At 44.0% G+C, this 25,638-nt stretch overlaps 1 protein-coding gene across 3 annotated transcripts in view; it reads left to right on the top strand.

The window, feature by feature from the left end:
* Positions 1-25,638, top strand: part of hdac4 (histone deacetylase 4) — a 124,087-nt gene that overhangs the window by 54,064 nt on the left and 44,385 nt on the right. The window contains exons 1-6 of one of the 3 annotated variants that reach the window (XM_047600383.1): positions 10,603-10,880; positions 16,925-17,110; positions 17,218-17,363; positions 18,522-18,672; positions 21,360-21,480; positions 22,814-22,932. In XM_047600383.1, the coding sequence (XP_047456339.1) occupies positions 10,877-10,880; positions 16,925-17,110; positions 17,218-17,363; positions 18,522-18,672; positions 21,360-21,480; positions 22,814-22,932 (727 nt within the window). In that variant the 5' untranslated portion in view covers positions 10,603-10,876. Of the gene's footprint in view, positions 1-10,602; positions 10,881-14,048; positions 14,404-16,924; positions 17,111-17,217; positions 17,364-18,521; positions 18,673-21,359; positions 21,481-22,813; positions 22,933-25,638 lie in introns of those variants that run through there. The other 2 variants (XM_047600381.1, XM_047600382.1) reach the window with 2 other exon arrangements.

The following is a 25,638-nucleotide window of genomic DNA, read 5'->3' on the forward strand; positions in this document are numbered from 1 at the left end:
TTTTTATTTTTTTTTTCCCCTTTTTGACTGGGCCAATTTTTTTTCTCACTCTGCATTTCTATTTCACTGCACGCTACGCACTTTCTATCTTTGAGAGGACGCCGTGGTTCATAATCTTAGCAATCACAATTAAATGCCTATCCCAGCCCTGACGCTGCAGAAATTTGGTTCTGAACGTGTCTACACAATGCAGCGCGCACTTGGAAGTACGAGATACGGGCAGAGAAGAGAGGGGAGAGTGCTGCTGAAAGCGGGCAAGATTAGTGTAGAAAAACCCGAGATGGAGAGCGAGGTGTCTTCCAGAGGACAGCCCTTCTGTAGGTCACCATGACCAGACGCTTGTCTGCCAGCCAGACCCCTGCTGCCTCCCTCCCTACTCACAGGAACATGCCGTTTTTGTATCTCTACGCATGACTGAATGCGTGACCTTAATCCTAACATTGTTGATATGAGCGTTTGTTTGCTTTACTTTGTTAATGTAAGAGGATGACGATTTCGGAGGGGTGGGTTTCTGAGACATGTCGGATTCAGTTGTGTAACGGGCTCATTTTCATCTATTTCTATTCATAGTCTCCTATTATCACTATTTCTGTTTTTATTGCAGTCATTTTTATGCGCAAAGCCTGAGACTTGCCAGCAGCGATTTCACTTATTCGTCACTATTTCGGCACAGTTAATGCAGCGGTGTGGGACATTAAAGTGTTTAGCAATGCTATTTCAGAATCCCCAGAATAATAATAAAAAAAAAGTAATAAAATAAAGATAAAACAACGTAACCTTATATTGAATTTTAAGTCCAACACCCCCAAAACTGACACTCAAAGTATACACCTGCCCAAATCGCCACTTTTCCCCATGGAAGACCACCTGTACTGAATACACATGCTCACCAGGGGGCCCACATGGTTATCAGGCCCTGGTCCAAGCCCCCCCCCCCAGATGGGCCGCCAGAGCCACCTAACAACCTCTCCACCTCTCTCACTCCCTGACCTGGCATGGGTTCCGCTTCTTTTTGCCAATTACGTGTTGAGTTGGTGGGCAGCTGCTAGTTTTGTGCTAATCTGCTATTGCAGACAAGTGCATACACACACACGCACACTAAAGACCGTGTCATGCCCAAGGGATCTTTCTAAATTGTTCACTTGGAAATCTTCTGCTTCATCTCATACTCAGGAATGTATCGTTATATTTCCTTTCACGCACTGTTTCAGAACCTACATTTGATATCTGAATATGATACAAGGAAGTCACAATGAATAGGTTTAAGGTAGCATGGTAAACAAAAAAGCTAGGGCTGTCAGAGAGCACAAGGTGAAACTGAATTTGACCCTGAGAGAAAGACTGGAGTTAAACGGGGAATTCAGGGCAGTGTTCCAGTGTCTAATTATATTTACAGACATAGCCTGAGGTAGTGGCCTTCATGTCAACCCTGTTAAAAGAGAAACATGCTCGTCACATTCAGGTCTAAGATAGTATGGCAGAGGGCTTAGAGCCAGACTTGTTTTTGTCTTCCAGCAGAACAGGCAATGCCTTAACCTACTTTGTCTGCATCAGTGCCATTATCCTGACAGCTCCAGCAGGTTGTGAGAGAGCTTGTGTGGAGGGAGGAAGATTTTACCATGTTGCCATGCTATAAATTTTGCATATGACCTGGTGCGTTTTGGCAAGTGTGGTCTTCAAAGACATCTGGAGAATGAGCATTCTTTGGTCAGTCTGTTTGTATGAATACATACTAAATCGTTAACTTGGTTTAGAACTTAGCAGCATAATAATGAGAGGATATAGAGTATAGTAAATAAGGGGAAAGACTGAAGGGTTTGCGTCTTCATGTCTTGTTTACTAGGACACCCCAATACAATCCCCTCAAAAGACTAAACGTGAACATCTGTCTTTACACAAAGTATTTTAATTACTCTAATCATTAAATACTTAATCAAAGCAGCGGCTACTAGGGGTGTAACGATTCGTTTTAACAGCGATTTTATTCATGATTCTTGGTTGCCGATACAATTCAAGGACAATTTTAGTTAATTTAGAACGATACGATCCGAAACGATTCAGTGGCTTGAAATCGATTCAGTAACTTTTTAGCCAAAAATTAAACCAGTGTGACTGAAATAAATACCTACTCAGTGTTTCCTCTACATTCATTTAGGAGAGGCCGCCAACAGATAACTATCTCGCTCAGTATCTACTCTTTGGGTTCTTAATCTACCGGTTACAGTCACTTTTTTTGAACTTCCTCAAGTGTCTTGATCTGCTGGATGGCGCTCAGTTCATCAATAAAGAACGAGGTTATTATGACCCAGAAGTTTAACACCACATGTCCGTTTCTGTTTATAATCTCCTCTATTGAGCGCTGACCTTCTTCTGTTGATGGTGGTGACCGACACTGCACGTTAAATCATCCGACGTTTCATGGAGTTGTTTTCCCTTTGCTCAGGTCACTGTGTGCCGCTGGTGGGATGAGACGGAGAGGCAAGGAGACGTGAAGGCGAATGTTAGCATTAGCATAATTAATTTTGCCATTGACGTTATCCGGGAGCTAGCGCATATTTGTATAACGGTGTTCTCGGTATATAAAACTAATTTGTAAATTTAGTTTGTCCAGTTTTACAGTGTTTCTCAAGTAAATACTCTAAGCTGATCCTCTGATGTGCTTAATCCAATGCGTTATTTCCTAGTATCGATCCAGTCGATTGATGACCTTTTAAATCGATATTAGATCGATGTATGTCGTCCGGACAGCCAACTTGCCGAGCACAGATCGATGTAGTTGGATCGTAGGAAAATAAATCGATTCATCGATGTAGTGGATGAATCGTTACACCCCTAGTGGCTACCATAAGTTTCAGCTCAGCTGGAAACTTTAAAACAACTTCAAATGAAATCACTGAGGCAGTCCCTATGAATGGATTTCAGTCTGAAACGTTCAGGTTGTCATTTTATCTTTGGGTGTAGGAATATTGTCATCCTGTTAAATCGAAGTGTTGAAATAAATCCAGCAACTGCTGCAATCAAGCTCAGCATGGTTCGTTTTGTTTTTTTACACATTTTGATTGGCAGCTGCCATTTTTTAAAGCTCCAGCAGAACATTTGTACGACCTTTCCGGTTGCACATCTATCTGTCGTAGCCGTCTGCTTCCACTCAGAAATACGGGGAACCTTTTTTGTGCTGTTTTTATGTAGCTTTTTGTCTGCCATAGGAAAATAAACTGTACCAGGAAATTGTTGTGGAGTGAAGGCAAATTTTATAATGTAGCCGTTGTCTGTGGGCTACTTGTTTGTGCTTGTGTCCTTTTTTTGTGTTGCCCTTTATGTGATGAACTCTGCTGCTCTGGTTGTTCCCTGTCTCATTACTTTTGAACTTCTCAAGAAAGAAGTGTACTACCAGTTCACCAATGTGTCATCACCCAGGGGCAACACACCGGCTTTCGTTGGAGGACAGGTATCACCGTAGCTTTCTCTAAATGTAGGCGTTTCAAGTAGTTGCTCAATAGTAATGAAGTGTGTCTCTTCTCTTAATGTGTATGTTAAGATAAACCGACAGATAGTATGTAGATTTGACTCTAGCTATGCTTTACCCTCTCACTTCCTGTTAAACTTGCTCATTAATGCAGAGGTGTTTGTTTTGTTAAGGCTTTTAAAAGCTCAGTCAGGACCATATGGACCTAGAGCAGACCTCTAGATGCTATCTATTATGGATGACCACTCCAAGGTTCAGACCTTTGCTAGCATCTGGCCAGGACACCATCACAACCAGGGGGTAGCCTTGCTTGGTCCGGGAAGAGGAGTTTATTACACACAAACCCACAGCCTAATGGCTGTCAGTGATAGACTGTGTTTGACCACAGGCGCATTTAAGTGAAGAAATAGATGATGGTTGGCTCTCTGCGATTATCTGTAGCGGTTTTCTAAGTGAAATAGAATTGCGACCAGTTGAGAAGACGGAAGATAGCCCGCTGATGTACAAAATAATCACACTTCTGAAAGTAGCTATATTATCACCTGCAGACCGTTAACCTTCTGATTTCCCACTAATTTATTGGCGGGGATATTTCTTTTCTATTCTTTGTTTGTTGTGTTACGCCTGAATGTGGTTCTCCATTTATACCTGTAACTATTTTTACTACCTCTCTCTGTTTACATTATTGACAAAGCCCATATTAGACCAGTTGTTTTCGCCCGCACTCCCTCTATGAAGACTTCGTAGACTGATCTCAGTATTGTGCACAAGGGCACTCCTGTGACCCATGTGATTTTTAAGAGCACAAGGAGAAGTGTGGCGAGCTGACATCTTTCATAAGTTCAGTTTAGCATCGCTGACGGCTAATGGCTCTGTGTCTGCCGTGAGCTCGGCACAGACGGGGAAGGCATTACCATTGAGATGGGAGGAGAGGGTGTAAAATATGAATGAATGAGAGCTCCCCACTGCACCTAACGGCTCAAATATTTTCCTTTTGTTTCCTTGTCTGGTTTTTAAGAATGTGTTTTGAAGCACTGGTGTTTCTAGGTCCTCTCCCACAAGAATTTGATTCTTGTTTCACGTGTTGTAGTAGATCTTGCTAGATTGGCAGCTACAAGAAATTTGATCTTAATACTGTTTAGTGCGTTGTAGAGCTGCATCCGACCCCCAGTCATTTATGTATATAACAGAGGGTGAATTTAGCGGTGTAAAATATCCCTATATGAATAAACAATACGGGGAAGTACCTCACTAAGACCATGACTGCTTGTGTTTGCGCTGATTTGCATGCATGAGCTATGACATGAGAAGAAATTTCCTTCCATGATCATACTGAGTTTATAAAAGTTGCAAGTACAATTTAAAATTTCAGATCATATCTTGCTGGACAGAGATAGATACTGTTATGTGCATACTTCTCAGGACATTAAATCCAACTAGATCTTTGATTTAAGTGCCTACGAGTGGTGTCTTCTGTGTAAAATGGACTGGAAATACTGGCCAATATAATCGGAGATAATCAGAGATGTAAAGATATGAATGTGTCATTTTCAGTTTTTAGAGATCTATTCATTTCCATTAGCTGCCAACAGGCTAAGCAAGGTATGTCCCTTTCCCTAGCAACTAGAATATGTTGCTAGGGAAAGGGACATACCTTGTTTAGCCAGTTTTTTTGAGCAATCCAAAAAAAGAAACATGTAATCTCTCCATCGAATTCTGGTCTCCTCCCAGCTGTCCATACCTGGTAAACCTCAAAAAATGAGTCATCCTCACCAGATGCCTGAACCACATCAGCCTACATGAGGCCACTCATAGGAGCGCTCTGAGGAATCTGAGGAACCGGAGGTCCTCGCCTCATTTTTATGGCCAGCCACCCTACAGAGGAACCTCATTTCAGCCTCCCCAATGGTATTCCTTCTGTCACCACTACTGAAGGTGATCACCACAGGTGAATGTAGGAATGGAAACTGACTGGGCTCCCTCTTTACCATGACCCTCTGATACTGTGCTACTTTACCGCTGCTGTTTTCAGCGATTCCCTGTCCATTTCCATTTAGCCATCAGAACACTCCAATATCCAATGAACTGCTTCGCTTTGGAGGCATGCTCCTGTAAACAGTCGAATGGCTGGCAACTATTTTCCCTGTATGTGTTATCATGTCTGACACCTCTGCTAAAATGCACACTGTGTACAGCCCAGCGGGACAGCATCTTGGTTCTGAGGATGTTCTCCTGTATTAACTTCTCTACAATTCATTGTCATTCAGCCAAATCTGTTTGTATCTATGAATGTGTGTCTATTCAACAAGAGACAACAGCTCCCAGTTTTATAGCTTTGTATATTGATCTTCTGTCTCTTTGCCTTTTTGTGTGTCGGTGTGATTCACAATTCTCGGGAAACGCATGATCACAAGCAAACTTAATTGCTTCATTTTAAACGTGCCCAGGATTTTCGCACCACAACAAACTTTGTGTAAACTTCCACTTTATTTTGCCATATGCCATAAAATTGGGAAATCACCGAAAGCCCGGAGTTGTTATGTTCTTTGTCAACTTGACACAAGTAGAAATCCTCTCTATGTTTTTATTTAACAAAGAAAGGTGTTATTTAGAACTTGTTAATGGTCTTTTTTAAATAGAAGATTTATCGTGTTTATTTTGAGATCCCCAAGACACCGGTGAATGGGATGGAAGACAGAGGTGAAGAGAGAGGGAGACGTGAAGGGGGGTTTATTGAGGGAGTCGGCGCTTGTATTATAAATAACCCAAATCAATAATAAAAGACACAGCATCTCACATATTTGGAGTTGGGTCGGGGGTTCTCTGGGGAGATGGATGAAAAAAGCAACCCTTCCCCCTCCGTCCCACCATCCCCCTGTCACTGTGAAGAGGAGGGGGGAAGACGAGAGCATTAGGAGGTACAAAAATAAGAGTGACTGTCTTCCCCTCCTCATGAGAATGAGCAGGCTTGTGGTTATGGTTTGCATGCATGCGTCGTGTGTGTGTGTGTGTGTGTGTGCGCGAACGCGCGCTCATGTGTGTACATTACGAGTCGGACGCCATCCATTACTTATTCATCAGTCCTGTCTGCCTGGTTGCCACACTGTGTACTTCAGCATGCCTTGCAATCATTATGCCACATGCATTATTTAAGGCACACATGCACACTGACTCTGATGCAGATAGCTACACAAGCTATTTATCTCAGATACACTCACTTATCGCCTGCTCTGGTTCCCTCTCAGGCTTTTAGAAATAACTGCAAAAGCCTCAGATTCATATATTGACAACAATAGGTGAAGGTCTCTAGTTTTCATACAGATTCATGCATATTGTTTTGAACGAATGAGCAAACATGCCTCACCCATGTTCATTAGATGCTTCAAGTCCCGGTACGTGGTCCTGTATTGGGTGATATTTTCCTGCCATTAACTTAAAAACTGGGATTGCCGATACATGCGCATGTGTATTGATCAGTGGTGTTGTTATCCATAGCAGCATACTTCCTCTTTGTTAGGAGTTCTTTTTTGAAGCAGTATCCTACTTTAAAATCAGCCGTAGCCATGAGAATATTACGAAATTTTTGTGGACCAGATATTTATTCTGTTTGAATCGCTTGGCCATAACCTCATCCTCTGACATCTGCTGTCTTTATTAAAATCCACTTTCACTGGAACATTGCAGCCTATATCCTACTCTTCTTCAGTTAAACACAATAAATCGCCTTGGTCTTTGATAAGCTCTGAACAGCTGTCTCTCACTGTTTGAACAAGAGCCTTAATGACGGCGTCAGATGAAGGACGCCCTCGCTCGCAGCCTCAAAATGAACAAATCACAGCCACTCATATATTTTTACAGTTGGAGTTCTCAGATATGATTTATAAATTGCTGCTGCTTTTCAGAATCAAGAGTTTGAACCACTGAAAACACTGTACAACATAATATACAACAATCAAGTGTGCCATTTTGACCACCTGGTCTCCCTTATGCCTCCAAAACAGTTGTGAGTCATCAGCGAATGGAATGACACAGGATGTTGTTAGCGGGGGCCGCTGGGTCCTATGGGTTGAGGGGAGGGGCCTCTGTAGATCAACCCACAGAATTTGGAGGCCAGGTCAACACCTTGTGCTGTTCTTTTTCATTTGTTCCGTTTTTGCATGTGTGTGAGGCTGCATCCTGCTGGGGATGGCTGCTGCCATCAACGAGTGACATTGCTATGAGGTGCTATAAGGCGGTTTTAATGTTATGGCTGATCCGTGTACAGCTTCATGAGAAAGTTTCAAGTGTTTAGTACTGAAAACAAGATCTCACGTGTGTTTTCTTTGTCTTGACGCAGCTTTGTTTGTTGTGAAATGCACATTGCCCTGGATTCAGGTCTTTTCATATATGTGTTTTTCCACTTGGTGTACGCAAATTAACTTTAATTGCTTCTATACTTTGTGGCTCTCCTCAGCAGGCCTAGTCATGCATGGGCAGCCTTCAGCAAGCTTTCTTATTTGCATGCCATGTTGACCCAAACACATTTCCAGAAGCTGTTCGCATGAGTCGCATTGTTCATTTTGCATACTCACTGCTACCGTTTCTTGCCTGTGAGACCGGCCCACCAGCCTGCCTACTGCATCAGCCCCCTCCACAAGGGATTCTCCCCATTCTAAAAGTGTAAAGGTGTGCGTGTGTGAAAGCCGTTGTAGTTTGGGATCAGTAGCATTGGCTGTTATCGGTGTCATGACTGCATGAAGCTTTGACGTCAGCGCCATAGAACAGGCTGATAATGCAGACCTTTATCTCAGCCAGGTGTGTAGGTGTGTTGTCTGATCAAACATAACTCGGCTTCCTGGATTCTACGCCGAATTTTAAAAATAGTTCTTGCACAGATGGAAGCAGTCCACCCCACATGCACCTACATGCACACCTGTGCGCACAAACACATTTGTTGACGCGCACCCAAAAAATGATTGACGTGTGTGAACAATGTACACATGCACTTAGATAATCTGATTAGTGATTGAAGTTGTTTTCATTCTTCACATAAACAAGTTGTGTTAGACTAGATATTTCACTTCTGTGCATTAACGAAATTGAAAACAATAACATTTGATTACGACAGAATTGAAACTAAACAAAGAAGTATAAATAAGCCTGATCCCTTAATTTGCAGAGTCGCCTACGGCAGCCCTGGCAGGTGTCTCCTCTAATTTGGCCTCATTAGATTTCTTCTAAAGACTGCGTGGGCCTGTGCAGACTTGACTGACGTCTCCCTCGCTCTGTTAGTTTTGTTTTACCTGCGAGTGTCGGACAAATTAAGTTAATCGTCGCTTGTTTAAACAGAGGCGACGGTCGATAATTCCGGCGGTACTCCGTCCACGCTCACCCTGAGATGGAGTCCAATTAATTAGGATAAAACATTCACTGCTTTAGACTGTGGTTACGTGCACTTGGATTTCACAGTGTCATTCACTTGTTGCATTTCTTGCTGGTCTAAAGACACCATTTTTCCTTGTTTTTAATACACATGCCTCGTTAACTCGTGCATATTCTCACCTATCACGTGATCTCTAGCTATCTACTGTTGTAATGTACATAGAATAGGGAAGTTTTTTTTTTTTTGTTTAACATCACATCTTTTTCATTTTCTCTTTATGTAGTTCAGTGGGAGAGAAAACTGTTTCCCATGAAAATCAAAACAAACACTACTGGTTGCCATAGTCGTGACTTTAAGGATTGCCTACGTTGCTCTGCATAGCATTCCTGAAGAGTTGTTTTGAAGCGCAGTGTGGTGGGTCTGGTTGTCGCCATCTTGGCGGTGCTGGACTTTGCTTAACTACCAGCTAGAAAACAATCGCAAATTACAAAATCACATAAAAATGTAATGTATAGCTGTCATATACACTGATGTTTTTTTTTTTTTAGCTCTATATTCCATCGCCGGCACCTGGACAAGATAATCTACTTATGCTACTACTACTACTACTACTACTACTACTACGTAACAAAACCTGTCAGCAAAGGCGTTGTTTGGGACAGACATTGACTGCTCATATAAAACAATGGAAGAGAATGCATATGATCGTTGACGTGTCCCGCAAAACCGAAGCTAGTTCAACTGTCATTTGTGGCGCTTATTGCCCGTCAAGTCAACTTCTCTGTATTTATGTCCGACTTGTTTTTCTCTCTTCGTCATTACCGACATGCTGTTGCTTCTCCAGTCAATGAGTCTTTATGACTAATCGCAAATCACAAAGCAGACTCTTTTGCCATTACCTGATACAATTGCACACTCATTCAGTAAACATCTTTTCAGTTTTAAGTCAAGCCATCCTGGCTTTTTCTGCACACTTCTGTTCCCTGAATATCAAAGTGGCTATTGATACGACAGTATGATACTCGTCACACCCACAGAGGAGCACTTGTCATTAGTGGACTGATTCCACTCGATAAGGCAGTCCTTCAGCTGATCTAATTGCTCATTATCATTCAATCCAGAACTCGCTAATACTCAACTCACTTTTCGGGCATAAATCTGATGAAGCCTCGCTTCAGTATTTCACTGTCATTTCATGTTGATCGGTTGAGTCTTCTCCCTCTCAATCACAGCATTTTGGCGTAATATACAGTGGAAAGTGATGACTTACTAAAATAAGTGTGATTTGAAAATAGACCTGAAAGACGTAGAAGTCTACTCTGTAAGTACGAGGCTCATACCAAACCCTCCCTGTAGTCAGTATTTATTTGTATGAGTAGTCCACAACCGAGCTTCATCTATTGGCAAGTCAACTTCACAAAACAGTCGGCGTTCCTAGTGTGTAGGAGGCTTTTCGATGGAGAGGAGACAGCAACGCGAGTGTGCCTGTGCAGCAAGTCGACCGAGAGGCGCTACACTGAGCCCCGTTCAGTCAAAAATAAAGGCAGAGAAGCAGAGTTTGTCTAGTCACCTAAGAATGTGGCCAGAGTGTGACGCAGTGTGCCTCACTGTTGGTCGATGATTTAGGAGAGAGCGACGCTCATAAAATGCTCGACATGCCTGAGACTGCCCTCTGATGTCACAGAGAACGAGAGAGGGAGAGAGGGAGGGAGGGAGAGAGAGAGAGAGAGAGTGGGAGGGGACGGGACCAGAGCAACAGAGGGAGGGAGAGCGAGTGGCAGCTGGAGGGCAGAGCAAAACACGTCAGTGAGAGGAGCAGAGAGGAGCGACGGAGTGAGAGACGGAGTGTGGGAAAGACGGAGAGGCAGAGACACCTCGGTTCTTACACTGTAATCCCGGTTGCTCCGCTGTGTGTTTGCGCTGCAGTGGACTTTACAGATCCGTTCAGAGTTCTGGCTACAAACACACTTTTTTTTTTGTCCCTCCCTCGCTCAGATATTACACACCACACTCAGACGTGCAACAACCGGACAGCACGGCTCAGTTTGATGGGTAAGAGCTGTTTTTTTTTTCATGTGAGAATTACTCTTTAAATAGCTCGTAGGGGAACGCTGTTACCCGCCTGTGCCGAGTTAGTTTGGAGATGCTTTTTGTGACGATAGAAATGGGTTTGTTGTGTTAAGTGATCAATTGTGCGTTGGCCTGCTGTGCTGCTTGAGTTGAGTTTGTGGTTGCATGTGCTGAGTAGATAGCCTATGGATGTGTGCCTGTGAATGTATGCTCACTGGAGGAGTGTGTGCGGTCGCGTGTGTGTGCGTGCGCGTCCGCTCGCCGTGTGGGTGTGTGCGGCTTTGAGCGGTGACAGTGTTTATTGAATGGCACTGATGTATGGAGGCTCGCTCAGCACCACTCAGCGCAGCCTTTAACTGAATGGAGCAGATGGCAGCGGTCTGTCCCTCCTCACAGTCTATTGTGCACGAGCGAAGTGTGCGTTCACGCTGGCGCTGGATTACGCATGAAAGTTTATGTATTTGAACAGCACTTAAAATGCATTCAACATCAGTTCTGTTTTCACAGAAAAAGTACACAAATTACATTTTTTCTTTTGCTCTTCGCTCTCTTTATTTATTTCCAGATTACATTATCTGCCATTTCGAAAGGTCGCACGCTGAAACTTTAGTTTGCACCGTGCACGCTGCGTCGCCTCATCCGTCTCGGATCATGTGTTGTGTCTGCAAAGCTCAGCTGTTAAAATCACGAAGCTCTTGTGCAAACGAGAACCCTCTAGACTGAGGCAGCTCTTTAAAGAACTGGATCTCGGTTGAAAAAGTGTGTGGGAGCGTTGACTAGCTGTCGTCAGAGAAGAAGAGAGAGGAAGAAAACAAAAGAGGTGGCGGCGCAGGCTCCAACACATTACTGCGCTCCAGGGACGTGCAGTGAGACATACATTAACCGACGCGCACGCTGCACACGCCCAGGCCACGCTTGACAGTAAAGCTGAATGCACATGCGAGCCAATTGTTGACTTACTTGTCAACCGTCATTGGTTCGCCGTCCGCCCCCGTCCCCCCTCCCTCCCTCCTTCACCTCCACTGTCCAACCAACCACTGGCCACAATCCCACAGTCACCATGGTGTTTGCTTCCCTCCTCCGTGAGCACCTGTGTCCGTGGTACTCGCGGCGGGGTGACATTATGTCAGCGACTGCTATTCATTCCCAATCTGCAGCGTTTACGCTGATGTCACTTCTGCCACCGTGTAGCTGTGTTTTATTTATTTATTTTTTTCCATCGCGCTAACTTATTAGGTTTGAATTGTGAATTAGCGTGCACGGCCTGTTCCTCATAAGCTGAGTAAACATGCATGGGGCTGCTCTGAGCGCACAGATGCCTTGTGGGGCGAGGAACTCCCTCGGGAATCCCAGTCTATAAATAACTCCGTCTGTGTGATCCATAATCTTAGCCTGATCGGGGGGTGGGGGGGGTGGGGGAAGAAGGGGGTGAGAGGAGGGAGGGAGGGAGGGATGGGCAGAGTCGGAGATAGAGGGACGCAGCAAGTGATGGATGCACAGATAAAAGAGAGGGAAGAAGAGCCCCGGCCTTGTTCTCAGCGAGTTCAGCCAGATTTCACATCATCGTGCCTATGGAAGGGAAATCTCGCAACTCGACGGGATTTTCACAAAGTAAACACAATTTCCTGTCTGGAAATCAACAGAGTTTATCTCACTTCCGCCCCTTCATAGCTTAAATGGTCCTTCGTAGCTTTAATGTTTCCTAGAGGCCGCTGAGCATCACTGGGCTTAAACACACTTTGAGCCCGCTGTATCCATTTTTAAACCGCGGCGTCGTAGGAAACATGTAAGTTTTTATCTGATCAACTGCATAAGTGGTCTCCACACGCATTCTTACAGCATCACATCAGACTGGTGTTTTTTTTTCGGTAAATGTCAGCTTCCCTGACGTCTGAGCCGCTCGGGCCTTGCCTGCGGCAGGTATGTTTGGACTACTCGTGTCTGGTGTTGTCACGGTGACTCAGCTCATGCAGGCACCTCTGCTCCCGGTGACACGGCGCCGTAACCCCGCGCGCACAGTCGCAGAGTGGCGTCCTTGTCGGCTGGGCTAATTGCTTCACAGGTGCCTTGTCCCCTCACCCCTTCTGCTGTGTTGCTGCGTGTCACCCCTGCCTGTCTGCGAGCCGCTGCCAGGGCTTTGTTTACAGTAAACACGCCACTGACGATTGTTGTTCTGAAGAGCTGCCGCGCTATAGCTGTGATGTGAGCCTTCAGAGCGGTGTCAGCTTGACCGTGAACTGTCGGCGACACGAGAAGGATTCTTCAAAACTTCAGGCGGCTCTTTAAATTCGTAAATTCTCCTATCACGGGGCAACTGAACATCACAAAAGCCGCGATTTATCTGTCGCCACGAAATGTCAGAATGCGATGAATGTCTCAGATTGGACACATCAGGTGTAGGCCCATGTGTTAATATGCTGTAAATACACGTTGGTTATCAAAAGGTTCCTAAGTGTGTGTGTGTGTGCGTGCATACAACATCGCAATCTGCAGCGAGCAGTGGGTCTCTGTGTTGTCTTAATGTGCCAGCCAGTGCGGTTAGCCTCTGAGAGCAGTGATTACACCACCTCCTTTCTTCCCTCCATCTCTGTCTCCCTTTGTGCCGCCTGAACTCGCAGCCCCTCGGTTTGAGGATAAGTGGCCATAATCATTATTTTGTTTTTCTCTCTCTCTTCATGCCTTGCTTTAGCCTCTGCAGCCATTGATCAGAGGTCCGGCCACGTTAACACAATAACACCTACACAGGCACTCAGCGCTGAAAAAAAGTTTTTATCGTTCCGTACAGTTGCCGCTGCAACATTCATCATTTCTGACATTCTTAGCCGTGCACACGTGCATATTTTTTTTTTTCTGGTCGATCCTGTTTGATAACTTTAAGGCTAATTTCTCCCGAGTTGGACACTGTGGGGGCCGCACCTGATTAAAATTATAACCACACATCCATGAAAACAAACGTTGACAGCAGACTCGGTCCTCCCTCCGCTTTGTTTGTCTTATGAATCACGATACTGCACGTCGCCTTCTGTGCCAGCGTTCGCTGTATATCTAAGAATATTCTGTAACAATAAGAGCTTCCTCTTTACTGTAAATGTTTCAAGATAAACTTCCTGAAAGCAAAAGTAACTGTTATATTTTCATAGACGCTGTAAAAACGTGCATTTCCAGTAAGGATTGATTGGATTTTGTGTGTGCATGTGAAAGCTTGGAAGCAGAATGCAATTTTTATTTTTTTTTCTTTGTGTAGTTTGTCTGAGTCGGTGAAAACAAACAGCCTTTGTGAATCTCTACAGAGGAAGCCGGTCGAGGGCACGCAAAGTTGGGATGGCGTTCGTGTCCTTGCCGTCTCCCGTCTATATGGGGAAACCGTTCCATATGCACGTATGAGGGTGTTTCCGAGGTGACATGCGTGTTCGCCGCCGGGGCCTGGACCCCTCTGAACGGACCCCAGTGTGCGAAGTGGCGCTCCGTTTGAAAGTGACCGACGTGGCTGGTGGACACACAAAAGGTTTTGTTTGTTTGACCTTGATGTCCGGCGCTTATTAAGTATGTGTGTAAACAGTTGACAGGCATGTTTGTGTAAATCCATGCGTGCACGGCAAATGCGAGAAGTGGTGGGCTGGAAGTTTACTCTGGGTCAGTGGGAACGCCTTTGTTTGGATAGCACGGGTGATTGGCAACGACCACTCGGAGTGACGCTGACGACCAGTGGCATCCTCTAATGAGGTGACAAGCGTACCCGCTCGTATGTCAGAGGTCCAGGCATGACTTAACATGTACACGCAGTTTTTTTTTTCCCCTCCATCCCGTCACCGCGATAGCCAGTGGTGAATGGATCGATCCAAATAGCTGTACCAGCTCTGTACCAACATTGACTGATAACAGTGTAATTAGATCGACACTTAAGTTTCAGTTTCTCTCTTGTACGGCTGATATGATAATTTTGTTTATTTAAAAAACAAAGAAGTGAAGAGAGAGATTTAGTTTAATAATTGTATCATAGTTTCTGAACACTCAAAATTCTCAAGTTATAATTTTGTGTTGTTCCTGGACATAAACTTTAATTGTGATAATAAAGTATTTAGTATTTACTTATGAACTTTGCAGGATTTAAACTACTTAATAATCAGAAGGGCAAATCACAAAAACAATAATTTATATTCAGATTGATTCAGGTTAATGATGAGTCTCACTTAATTGTAAAAAAAAAAAAAGTATCGATATTGATACCGGTGATACTGGCCCTGTATTTCCTTGGTATCGGCTCGATCCCAAATCTAGCAGTATCGTTCACTGCTAGAGTAAATTCACCTGACTTTCTACTTTTCTCAACATTCAGAAGTCTGTGGTTGGTCACTAAACTCTTTGAATTAACCCCTCCACCTTTGCTCCATTGAACGTGAGCACAGATCCTTCGTATTTTCAAGCGAACGAATACAAAAAAAAAAAAAAGTAACTCGACGTCCAGCTCTCGAACAAGTCCTTACACGTAGAGAGATACATCCAGAGCGAGCCAGTGAAGCACCAGCATGTCTGGCCTGGCCACACCCTTTCTTCTCTCCCTGCCGTCCCACTGGGTGGTGTCAAGTTTCCTCCCGCACTGAAAACCTGCCCGGTACCAAAGATGTCATTGGCTATCTCAGCAAGTAACTGCAACTCCATCGCCACCTCATTGGTCACTGGGGGATGCCCGGACATCCACGATAGGCTGTGTGTGGGGGGGGTTGGAGGGGGGTGCTTTGCACTGGTTTCATGGTATTGATCAGAGCAGAGGGGCTTGGCGTGCTGCAAGGTGGTTCTCCCACTGAGGAGATATTGATCAGGAGAGACTTGAATGATACACAGGAGGTTTTGATCTCGAAGTCCTGAATTTATTAGGGCTGAATGCATTTGATGACTCGTTTTCCCCTTTTGTTTTTTACTTTAACAGGTTTTTCTTGACGTCGCCCACATTTCACACACCTTCTCATGTCAAGCTCAGTTTTAGACTGCAAAATTAAACCCAAAAGCAGTTCAAATAAGGCAGTGTGCTGGCTGCGTTTGATCCCAGCATGCTGTATTTCAATCATATGCCAAGTTGGTACAGGATTAGCATTTTCTTCGTATTTCTCCAGTATGAAGTAACATGTAACTTCAGCGTTGTTTACTTGTTGCAGACATATAATCTGATTGCACTTGTGACCTAGTTGTTGCATGTCACCCTTGAGCAGGGATATTACCCTTTCCCTTTTTTTTTTTTTTTTTTTTTTTTTTTAAATTTTGCTCTCACTATTCATATTTCCGTATCCCGACAGGCTTGTGCTGCCGCACTGGATTAGTCATATAAAGCAGATTAAATGTTGCAGGCAAACAAACGTTAATCTTTTTGTATCAGGCACTTAGATTTTACAGATTGTGTCTAATCTCGAGTTTTTGAGTTAATTGCGACAAAACTGCTGTGTATTTTGGACGTACTGCTGCTTGTATTTCGCCTGGCATGTCTTCCAGCTTTGCGCTTGCAAGTTGAAAATGTAGAGTAGTACTCAGTACAAGTGTTAGCGCACACGAAGTGAATAAATCCTCGCTGCACGCCACTCGTGTTGTGGGGATGGGGTTGCATGGATTTATGTAAAGGCTATATTTGGGAGGCTTCCTACACACAGCTCTCCCACCGCAGCGCCGGCTGATGCTCTGGTGATCTCAGACACATTTTATGTTTCTGGTGTTGCGCTAATGCTCTTATCCAATATGTACAAGTATAAAACGGACTTAAGTCGTCAGTGTGCAAACATTACAAGCAACCACAAACTAGTACGAAGTGTAATGCTGAGCGCAACTGCCAAGGCTGCAGCGCCAGGCCAGCTGGTGTAACTGTGTTCATCTGTCTGATGTGAAGAGGGTGTTTTGACTGCTGTTAAAGAGAAGTGAAAGGAAATTACCTTCAAATAGTTGCATAATTTTACTGTCATAGGAAAATCTAAAAAGCAAAATGACCCGAATTTTCTTCTGTTGACATTTTCTCCTCCCTCTCTGTCTTTGTTCTCCATCAGTGGATGTGAGCACAGCAGTGCTGCCCACGCAGGTGCCCCCCACCTCCACAGCCATCCTTCCCATGGACCTGCGCGTAGTGGACCACCCTCACCACCAGCAGCCCCCCTTTGGCCTGGTCCCCCAACCCCACCCCACTCCGGTCTCCTCCGCAGGGTCGTCCGAGACCGGCCACGGGCCAGTCATCGGTAGGTGGCGCTGATCCCCGGTTGTTCTAAGACATCCTGACCGTTGTCTGCAATGCACTCTTCTCTCTACGCACTGTGGTTGATGCGGTCTTCCAAACCTCCTGCAGGTCACCAGGAGCAGCACTTGCAGCAGGAGCTGGTGGTTCTCAAACACAAGCAGCAGCTCCAGAGGCAGCTGCTGATTGCAGAGTTTCAGAGGCAGCATGAACAACTTTCAAGACAACATGAAGCCCAACTTCAAGAACATATCAAGGTGAGCTAATCTCTCCTCTCCTCTCCTCTCCTCTCCTCAAGGCGGTGTGAGTTTTTTGGCACCAACGTTTCCCTGAAAGGCAGCTGGCGGCCTCTGTACAAGTCTCTCGTGTTAGAGCTGACAGCAGACCTCCAGGGGTGGGTTGCACATGGGGCAGTAGCTACAGACAGATACAGAGCACACCTTGATCCAAAGCTGGAGGAGGAGTGTATTTTTCTGTTGACTGAATGAAACTTTGGTACATTTATTTGTTCCGTGTCCTCCACTGACTGCGTTTTTTAAAACGACAGTTTCAGGGTCTTGGGGAAGTTTCTTTTTTTCTTTTCATTTGTTTATTTATGTCCCTACAAGAAGAGTTTCCGTACACTCGTGAACTATCTGTCTTTCTGGCAGCCGGTGCTGGTTCTGGAGGGACTGTTACGGCTTCTGTTCTGGGTGGAGCGCTCCTGTTATAGGATGGTAGACGATATACACGTCTGCAGTGACAAATGGGCTGTTGGGGATATTTTATGTTCTTTTGGAAAGGGTTGGTTGCTAACTTCTTACATACTGTGTTGAAAAGTTGACAAGTTTGGTTTCATTTTTTTCTAATTTATGCTAATTTAGAGGAAAAAAAGGATCCTTGTTTTATTTTGTAGTGATGGTTATTGGAATTATTTGTTTCCCTGTAATTGGTCAATAAAGGGATTTTTGAAATCTTAAAAAAAAAAACAAAGATTCCTTTCCACCTTGTGGAGGAAAGAAGAAAAACAAGTTGATATGTGCATTTAATTGGGCATGGTGTACCGTTATTTGACCTGGAGGCAAGTTTTTGGCCGGTTGGTTATCTCCATGGGAACCTTGCCCCAGTAAACCTTGTGTTAATGCAGGTCTAAAAAGCCTCACTCTGGTGTTACCACGACCGCAAAACCAGTCAGCGAGGAAGATCGCCTCAAACTGAAAATAACTCTAATGCGTGTGCTCCAATCTGCTCACTCACCGCTTCAACACTCGAGCCCCCTGATGTGATGTTTAAAGTGCTGCGGCTACGCCTCGTCCAGACAGCATGTTTCAGCGTCGATGTTTGCTTGTTTATTGTGCAGCATCCTTAATCCACGTCCTGTGTCTGCTTTGTCCCGTTTGTCTCCCTCAATGTCCTCGGCCTCTTCTCTCCGCTAGCACCAACAAGACATGCTGGCGCTCAAGCACCAACAAGAGCTGTTGGAGCATCACAGGAAGATTGAGCAACAACGTCACGAGCAGCAGCTGGAGAAGCAGCAGCGGGAACACAAACTCCAGCAGCTCAAAAACAAGGAGAGGGGACAAGAGAGTAAGTAGAAACTGCTAGAGACATTTTTTTTTTCTTTTTTTTTTTTTTAAAGACAGTGAGCAGCATATTATCAAGGAAATACAGAGCAGTTGTTGTCATAGAGTAAACGAATGCCACCAGGGTTTCTGACATCTGAAAAACACAGAATAAAATATAATAACTCTCAAATCTAATGTTTTTGTACTCCAGTGAACTCAAAATAAAGCCATCACGCTCGATCGTGCATATACCCACTCTCCTGTATGCTGCCAACATCTTTTGTACCTGCACTGAGACACAAACGTCATATTAACACATGAGACTTGGCTCTTCTAACCCCTCCATCACAGCAAATGTAGTTTAGAACAACCTGACCTCACACATTCACCGCAGGGAATATCAGAATAAGGCGGCCAAGGCCGGGTTAATGGTTTTACAGTCCTTCATGTTTTCCTCTTCCAAACACATTTGTCTCTTTATTTGTGCAAAATCGTTCCCAAATCTCATCAAATAATCGACTTACTAACAGACAAAACCAACGCAACCAAAGTTAATCTGAATTAATTAGCACGTAATGTTGACCTAGCTGCAGAGTGCTCTTACTTGGACTGACTCTGCTGATACTGATACTGAAAAGAGCTTTAATACAGTTGCGTATTTTTCTGGCAGAGGCGAATGTTAGTGGCATTTATTTCAGCAGTGCCAAGCAAATTGCTTTTCTTGTTCCTGTAATTATTTTATAGTACATAAATGGAAGGCGGCATTAAAGGCTTGACTTTGGCTCGGCTTGTGAGTATAAAAGTGAGTTTGCCCCTACACGTTACTAAAAATGTTTTTTTCACCCGCTTTCTGTGCTACTTCAATTGGTCTTATATTGTGGGAACTGGGAAGGATTCACCCTGTCATCATGTCAGTGGGTATATGCACATATTTTCATGGTAGAAATAGTAAACAGAACCAGTCTCAGGTTTGGACTTCTCTTTCAGTGGGTTTTCTCTAGATTTTTAACATGTTATATATTGCAGATTAAAACTGAAGACATCAAAACAATGAAGGAATAGTGTTAAAAAGTGGGCTATCTCCAGGTACTACAGCTTCCTCTGACTCTCCAAAAACATGCTGATTAGGTTAACTGGTGATTCTTAATTGGGCGTACATGTGTGTGTGAATGGCCTAAGACCTGTCCAGGGTGTACCTTGCTTCTCACACAATGACAGATGGGATGGTCTCCAGAGGACAAGTGGTTACAGCAAATTGATAACAGAATGAATTAATTATTCAAAGTAGCCATCCTTTGCATCCACGACAGCTTTGAACAATCTTGCTATTCTCCGTCAGTTTTCATCTGGAATTGTTTTTCTAACAGTCTTGACCGAGTTCCCAGAGGTGTTGAACTCTCGTCATATTCTTTGCCTTTGCTCTGTGGTCCAACGCATCCCAAACTGTCTCATCTTGGTTCAGTCCAGGTGATTGTGAAGGTCAGGTCATCTGACGCAAAACACGTCATCCCTTTCCTTGCTTAAATAGCCCTGACATACCCAGGAGGTATGTTGACATATACTCGTCTCAGATGGTTTTGGTTGAGTTGGACTCAACTCAAGGCAGCCAACAGGTGCTCGACACCTTTGGGAACTCCATGTAGATTGTTGGAGAACCATTCCATAGTGGCCTCATGAAGCTGATTAGGAGACTGCCAAGAATGAACAGGGTGACCTACCATCCACAATTATCTGACCTTTGCACACTCTTGGCATTCTGTCGATGCCAAGAGTGTGCAACGCTGTCACCAAAGAGAAATGCAGCTACATTGAAGAACCTAAACTACAAATTTCCATAAGAGAAGGTTTGTCCAAACCTTTGACTGGTGCGTCGTATTTTGGATATGGCTAACACTTACATTCCATACATTGAAAATAGTATTTCTATTCATACTTGTTGTTGCCATTCTGCACTCGGCAAAGTGAGCCTACAGTTTGAGGCAGTAAACAGGGGATGCTTTGTTAACTACTGCACTAAATTGCAAAGAAGGCAGTCTCATAAAAGCCAATTTGCTTCCGCGGCAAAGCAGACATATTGGGATGTCAGCACTCTCGGCTGCACCATGATTTAGAGAACATCTATTAGCTGCTGCCACTTCCACATTCCACATTTACCACTTCTTCTTGTCACAAGCTCAACACATCACCTGTTATCACCCCCACTGTCACGGTCTAATAAAAACACACCTCCACTGTTTTTCCATTTTTTTTTTTTTTTTTTTGAAAACACCTATTTTTTATTTTTTTTTTTCAGTCTTGGTTTCTCCCTCCCGCTCACTCACCTCCCTGGACAATATGTTTGTAGCTGTGAAATGAGGGTGATAATTGAGGAGAGACCAGGAGCTGAGTGAAACTCCTGATGTGCGTCTACGAGGCGAGTTACAGAGCGCGGATGTCGTCTCTGTGGGATTTCGGTGAAAACGATGCATAATGGCGCGCGCTGCTTGTTGCAGACAGGACCCTATTATTTGCAGTGCGGGTGGATATTGTTATAATCTTCTGTTAGTGTCACAAATTGAACCCGAGGCCCAAAATTCTCATTAAACACCGAAAGATGTGTTATCGTGCGGGGCCAAAGGGCTGTGTGTGTGCGTTTGTGCGTGAAAAGAGAAGAATTTTGGTACATTCACCTACGCTCACTGTTTTCCTGGCCTCTGTGTCTCCGTGTAGGTGCAGTTGCCAGTACAGAGGTAAAGATGCGACTTCAGGAGTTTGTCCTGAACAAGAAGAAAGCCCTGGCTCAGCGAAACCTAAACCACTGTCTGCCCAGCGACCCACGCTACTGGTATGGGTGAGTGTCACCGCCCACCACTACAGAACCTCACGTGACCAGGAGTGTAGCAAAAACCAAGTGTATTTTACTCTATAATCCAATTTTAGACTAGTACATGAATGCCAAATAGTTTTTTTTTATACAGGAATAGATGGTTGGTCTGATTATTTGTCTGTTAAATTATGAGCTGAGAATTTATTTGTGGTTACAAACACAAAAGCATAACCGATAGGTGTGCATTTCACATAAAAACCACACTCCTGTATTCTTTGCGTCACCACACAGTAACCGTCTTTAAACGCAGCTGCATGACTTAAAAGTCTTACGTCTGAAATAACTCTAGATCAGTATCTTCTGTGTATTACTCCACTTTTGTTTTCACCACTATCAGATATGAGGCGGCATGTATCGTTTTTCATACGTTTACAACTCTTTGATATTTCTCCGAGTTTGGCAATTTCATTTTTTGCTTAGATAACAAAAGGCAGCAACTTAATCGAACGGCGATGAGCGACGTAAAAAGTCTCTCCTCATCCCGGTTTTGCAAACATGGCAAACCCTTGCGCTGTTATGAACCCCTGTGGTGTGGGCGTCTGTCACTGATGTGCTTTTGTGCGCACGTCAAGTTTCCAACATCAACACTAGCCCCCTCTGAGCTAAAGCGCAGAGAAAATATTGAGGCGGTGAGGCTTTCTTCTGCCGGTGTTTGCCGTGGGTGATTGACAGCTGGCTCTCTTTGAGGTGTGCCGTGGCGTGCGCGTATGTTTGAAGTGGGCAGAGGGAGAATAAAAAAAAAAAAAAAGACAATGGCACATCTCCTCCGCTTTAAATATTTGAAGAGGCTTTAAGCAGTCAAGCATTTCAACCGAGACAGGAGAGAGAACAATCTGAGGACTGCGCTGCCAGTGGATCTATATCCACCGTTTCTCATTTCTGTAGTCTCCTCACCCTTTCTTCTACCTGTTGATATTCTCCTCCGTTCTTTCTAGTCATCTTGCATCTCTCACTTTGTCTTTATGCTTCTTCATGCAGCAAACCAGACCTCAATCTCTTTCCTGTCTCAAAGTGATAAAGACAAAGAAGGCTTTAAATTTTAGGATTTCTCTGTTATTTGCCTCTTTCCTCATTCCACGCACATTGTTGTCCAGACTCGGCTGCATTTTTGACCTTGGAGAGGAAGATAGGAGCCAGCTTTTTCACTTCCTCTTGTGTCTGTGTATGAACAGTCAAGCACAGTGTTGGAGCCAGACCTCGCTTGGACTGACTTGCGCAACTTTCACGTTATATGAAAGCTTGTAAGGGGGCTCTCGGGTCAAAGTGGTTAATTGCCTTCTTCATTGTCTTTTTGTAGAAAAACCCAGCATAGCTCTTTGGACCAGAGCTCCCCTCCCCAAACAGCGTTGTCAGCTTACAACCATCAACTGCTGGGCACATATGACTCAAAGGACGACTTCCCTCTACGCAAAACAGGTACGGACTGAAAGGCCTTGCTGACGTACAACTCATTCTGACATCCGCATTCCTCCTCCTCTTTGCCCCTTGAGAATAGCGCACTAATCTCCTTTTTTCCTGCTTTAGAAACTGCAAGTATAATTGGCTTATTAGGTTTCCCAGTCAGGAACCAGGAGTCAGCCATGGGAGGATTAATAGGAGCTCCTGAAATATTCTAAAGATCTCAAAAGTTATTTCATAAAGTCTTTCTTTTCAACCATTTTTATGTAAATGAGAGTTGGGGTTAGTGGAAAATCGTTTTCCATGTTGTGATCTTTCACAATAAGTTAAAGGAATGTTTGAGATTGATGAAAATATGCGATTAATATGAAGTCAAGAGCCAGTTAGCCTAAAGAGGGAAACAGCTAATCTGGCTATATCCAGTGGGACGCAAAGTTCATCCACTAACATGACACATGATATTGTTTTTATTTAATCTAAAAAGCCTAAGTGTAGAAATGGAAATGCCAAACAAGTTGCCAGGAAATTAAAAGTCTTAAGGAGGGGATTGATCCTAAACAGCTCTGAGACTCTACAGTCAGTAACGTGGAAGTAGTTAAGGATTTGAAACTGAAATGAATCACTTACTTATGGTCAGCTTTTAGTATAGAATTTATGACACATATATCATCCCACAGCTTCTTTCACAGGGATTACATTATGTCCAACAATGTTACTCTTTAATACTTTTGTGAAATGTCCTAGAAGGCACGGAAAACTGCAGTTTCTGCCTTTTAGACGCACCAGACTATGTCCATCTGTCCACATTTCGTATGGCCAAGTTGTGATTATTCACTTAGTGTCAGCAGCTGCTTTGGCGGTATCTCTGGCTGCTTTCACAGCTGGAGGCCAAACTCTGTGTACTCTGCACTCTTGCCCACCCGCTATGAGCTGAAGGCAGGAATGATATTTATTTCCTGGCACGCACATTCACTGTGACACTTAGGTGTAATTCAGGAATTTTCTTCTGAGAAATATCCACTGCTGACGAATGACAGCTCTCACTGAGGCAGACCTTAACAAGCAGCTTGTTAAACACACGTCACAGTGCATATGTGAAGACTGTGACATGTCTTTTTTGGCCATTGTCTGAGTCTTAGTCTGAGGAGAGGAGAGGCGCAGAGAATGCTGACTGCACACAGGCGCACACAGCTGTTGAGGAACTGTTGTGTCAATAGTGAGCAGACATAGATCAGATTAGCCTCGCTGACAGATAGGAACTCTGTTCGAGAGGAAACGCGTGACAGTAGTCGCCACAGTTGCGCACTCCTCTGACGACTGGAGCCGTCACACATGACGTTTTTGCTACATTTTGCTCACACACCCGTGCAAATTATAAATCCGCGTTAAAAGTTCTTTTTCTGTCTAGCATGTTGAGGCGTACAGTTTATTACAACAGGGTTCATTGTCCATGTCCGAGAGGCCTTGTGAGGATGGCTCTCAGAACACAGAGGGCTACTTTGAATGCTGTGGCAGGAAGTCCGTAAGGCCTTCATGACAGAGGCAGACTTGTCATGCTGACCCTCGGTCTCCCTCACTGTTTCACGCACTATCACACACAGACATTCCTGGAGCACACTTTGCACTGGACAACAGCTACACTTTCATACTTTTAAGATCATTACAGTTTGGCCATCGCATTTGATGCGGAGAACTTTTGGCAAGGTGGCAAATCTCTGCCTCAGTGCGGAAAAAAGCGAACGTGTCGACTCTCAACATGAAAGTCTCCCTCACGTCCTACATTTAAAACCATCAGTCACTTATTTGGAATCATCTTGCTAGTTTTGATCCCACACACAGGCTGATTTTTGTATAGATTGTTTGCGCTGGAATTTACATTGGGTCTACTAGTGACACTTACCGGTTGTTCTGGTACGTTTTCAGTTTCAGTTTGATATGTGCAACGTAAAACCCACCCACGGGATTTAAAACCCCGTGAAGGCCTCATGTTTGTACAGTAACTATCAGAGAGGAACTGTCAACCGGCTCTGTGATATATCTTTTTTGTAGGCGCACTAAAATGTCAAATGTCAAATTTAAGAACGCCCGTATTTTAGTTAGCTGAAAAGCCAACTCGACATCCCCAACCCGCAACATATTTGCAGTGGAAAGTGGAACCACTTGGTATATACTCTGTTGAAAATCCTATTGTTTGTACGACGACATAGTAGTTGCTTTTTTACTTTTTTTTTTGTTAAACCGTGAGATGTTTCTGATTCATCAAAGGGCTATCCGATTGAGTGGAGAGGTATTTTATTTCTCTCTACCAGTTGAAACATGCCCAGCTTTAGGTTCTGATAAGATTGAGTGCGTAAAATATGTAATTTACACAGAAATTTGGCTGAAATGCAGTCAAGTTTGAACTGATCCCTTTGATTTCATGTTCAAATTGGCCAACTCCTTCCTGGTCCATCACTCTGCTCATGTCCATCCCATCTATTTCTCTAATGTATCATCCACATGAGATGTTTCTTGGAAGCTATGTTGATGAGTTCGTGTGGAAAGTCCCTATGGAAATACTGAGTACCACTTATGCAGATGTTTAATCTGGATTTTGTTTAGTTTTAATGGCCATCTTGAAGTATAAGAGCAGATCACTGAGAGATCTTGTTTTGTTTTTTTTTGTCTTGAGCAGCTTTATGTGAGTAAATCACATAGAGAGAATCACTAAAGCCGCTAAGCATC

The sequence above is a fragment of the Mugil cephalus genome, chromosome 12, assembly GCF_022458985.1.
Source record: "Mugil cephalus isolate CIBA_MC_2020 chromosome 12, CIBA_Mcephalus_1.1, whole genome shotgun sequence".
Lineage (NCBI taxonomy): Eukaryota > Metazoa > Chordata > Actinopteri > Mugiliformes > Mugilidae > Mugil > Mugil cephalus.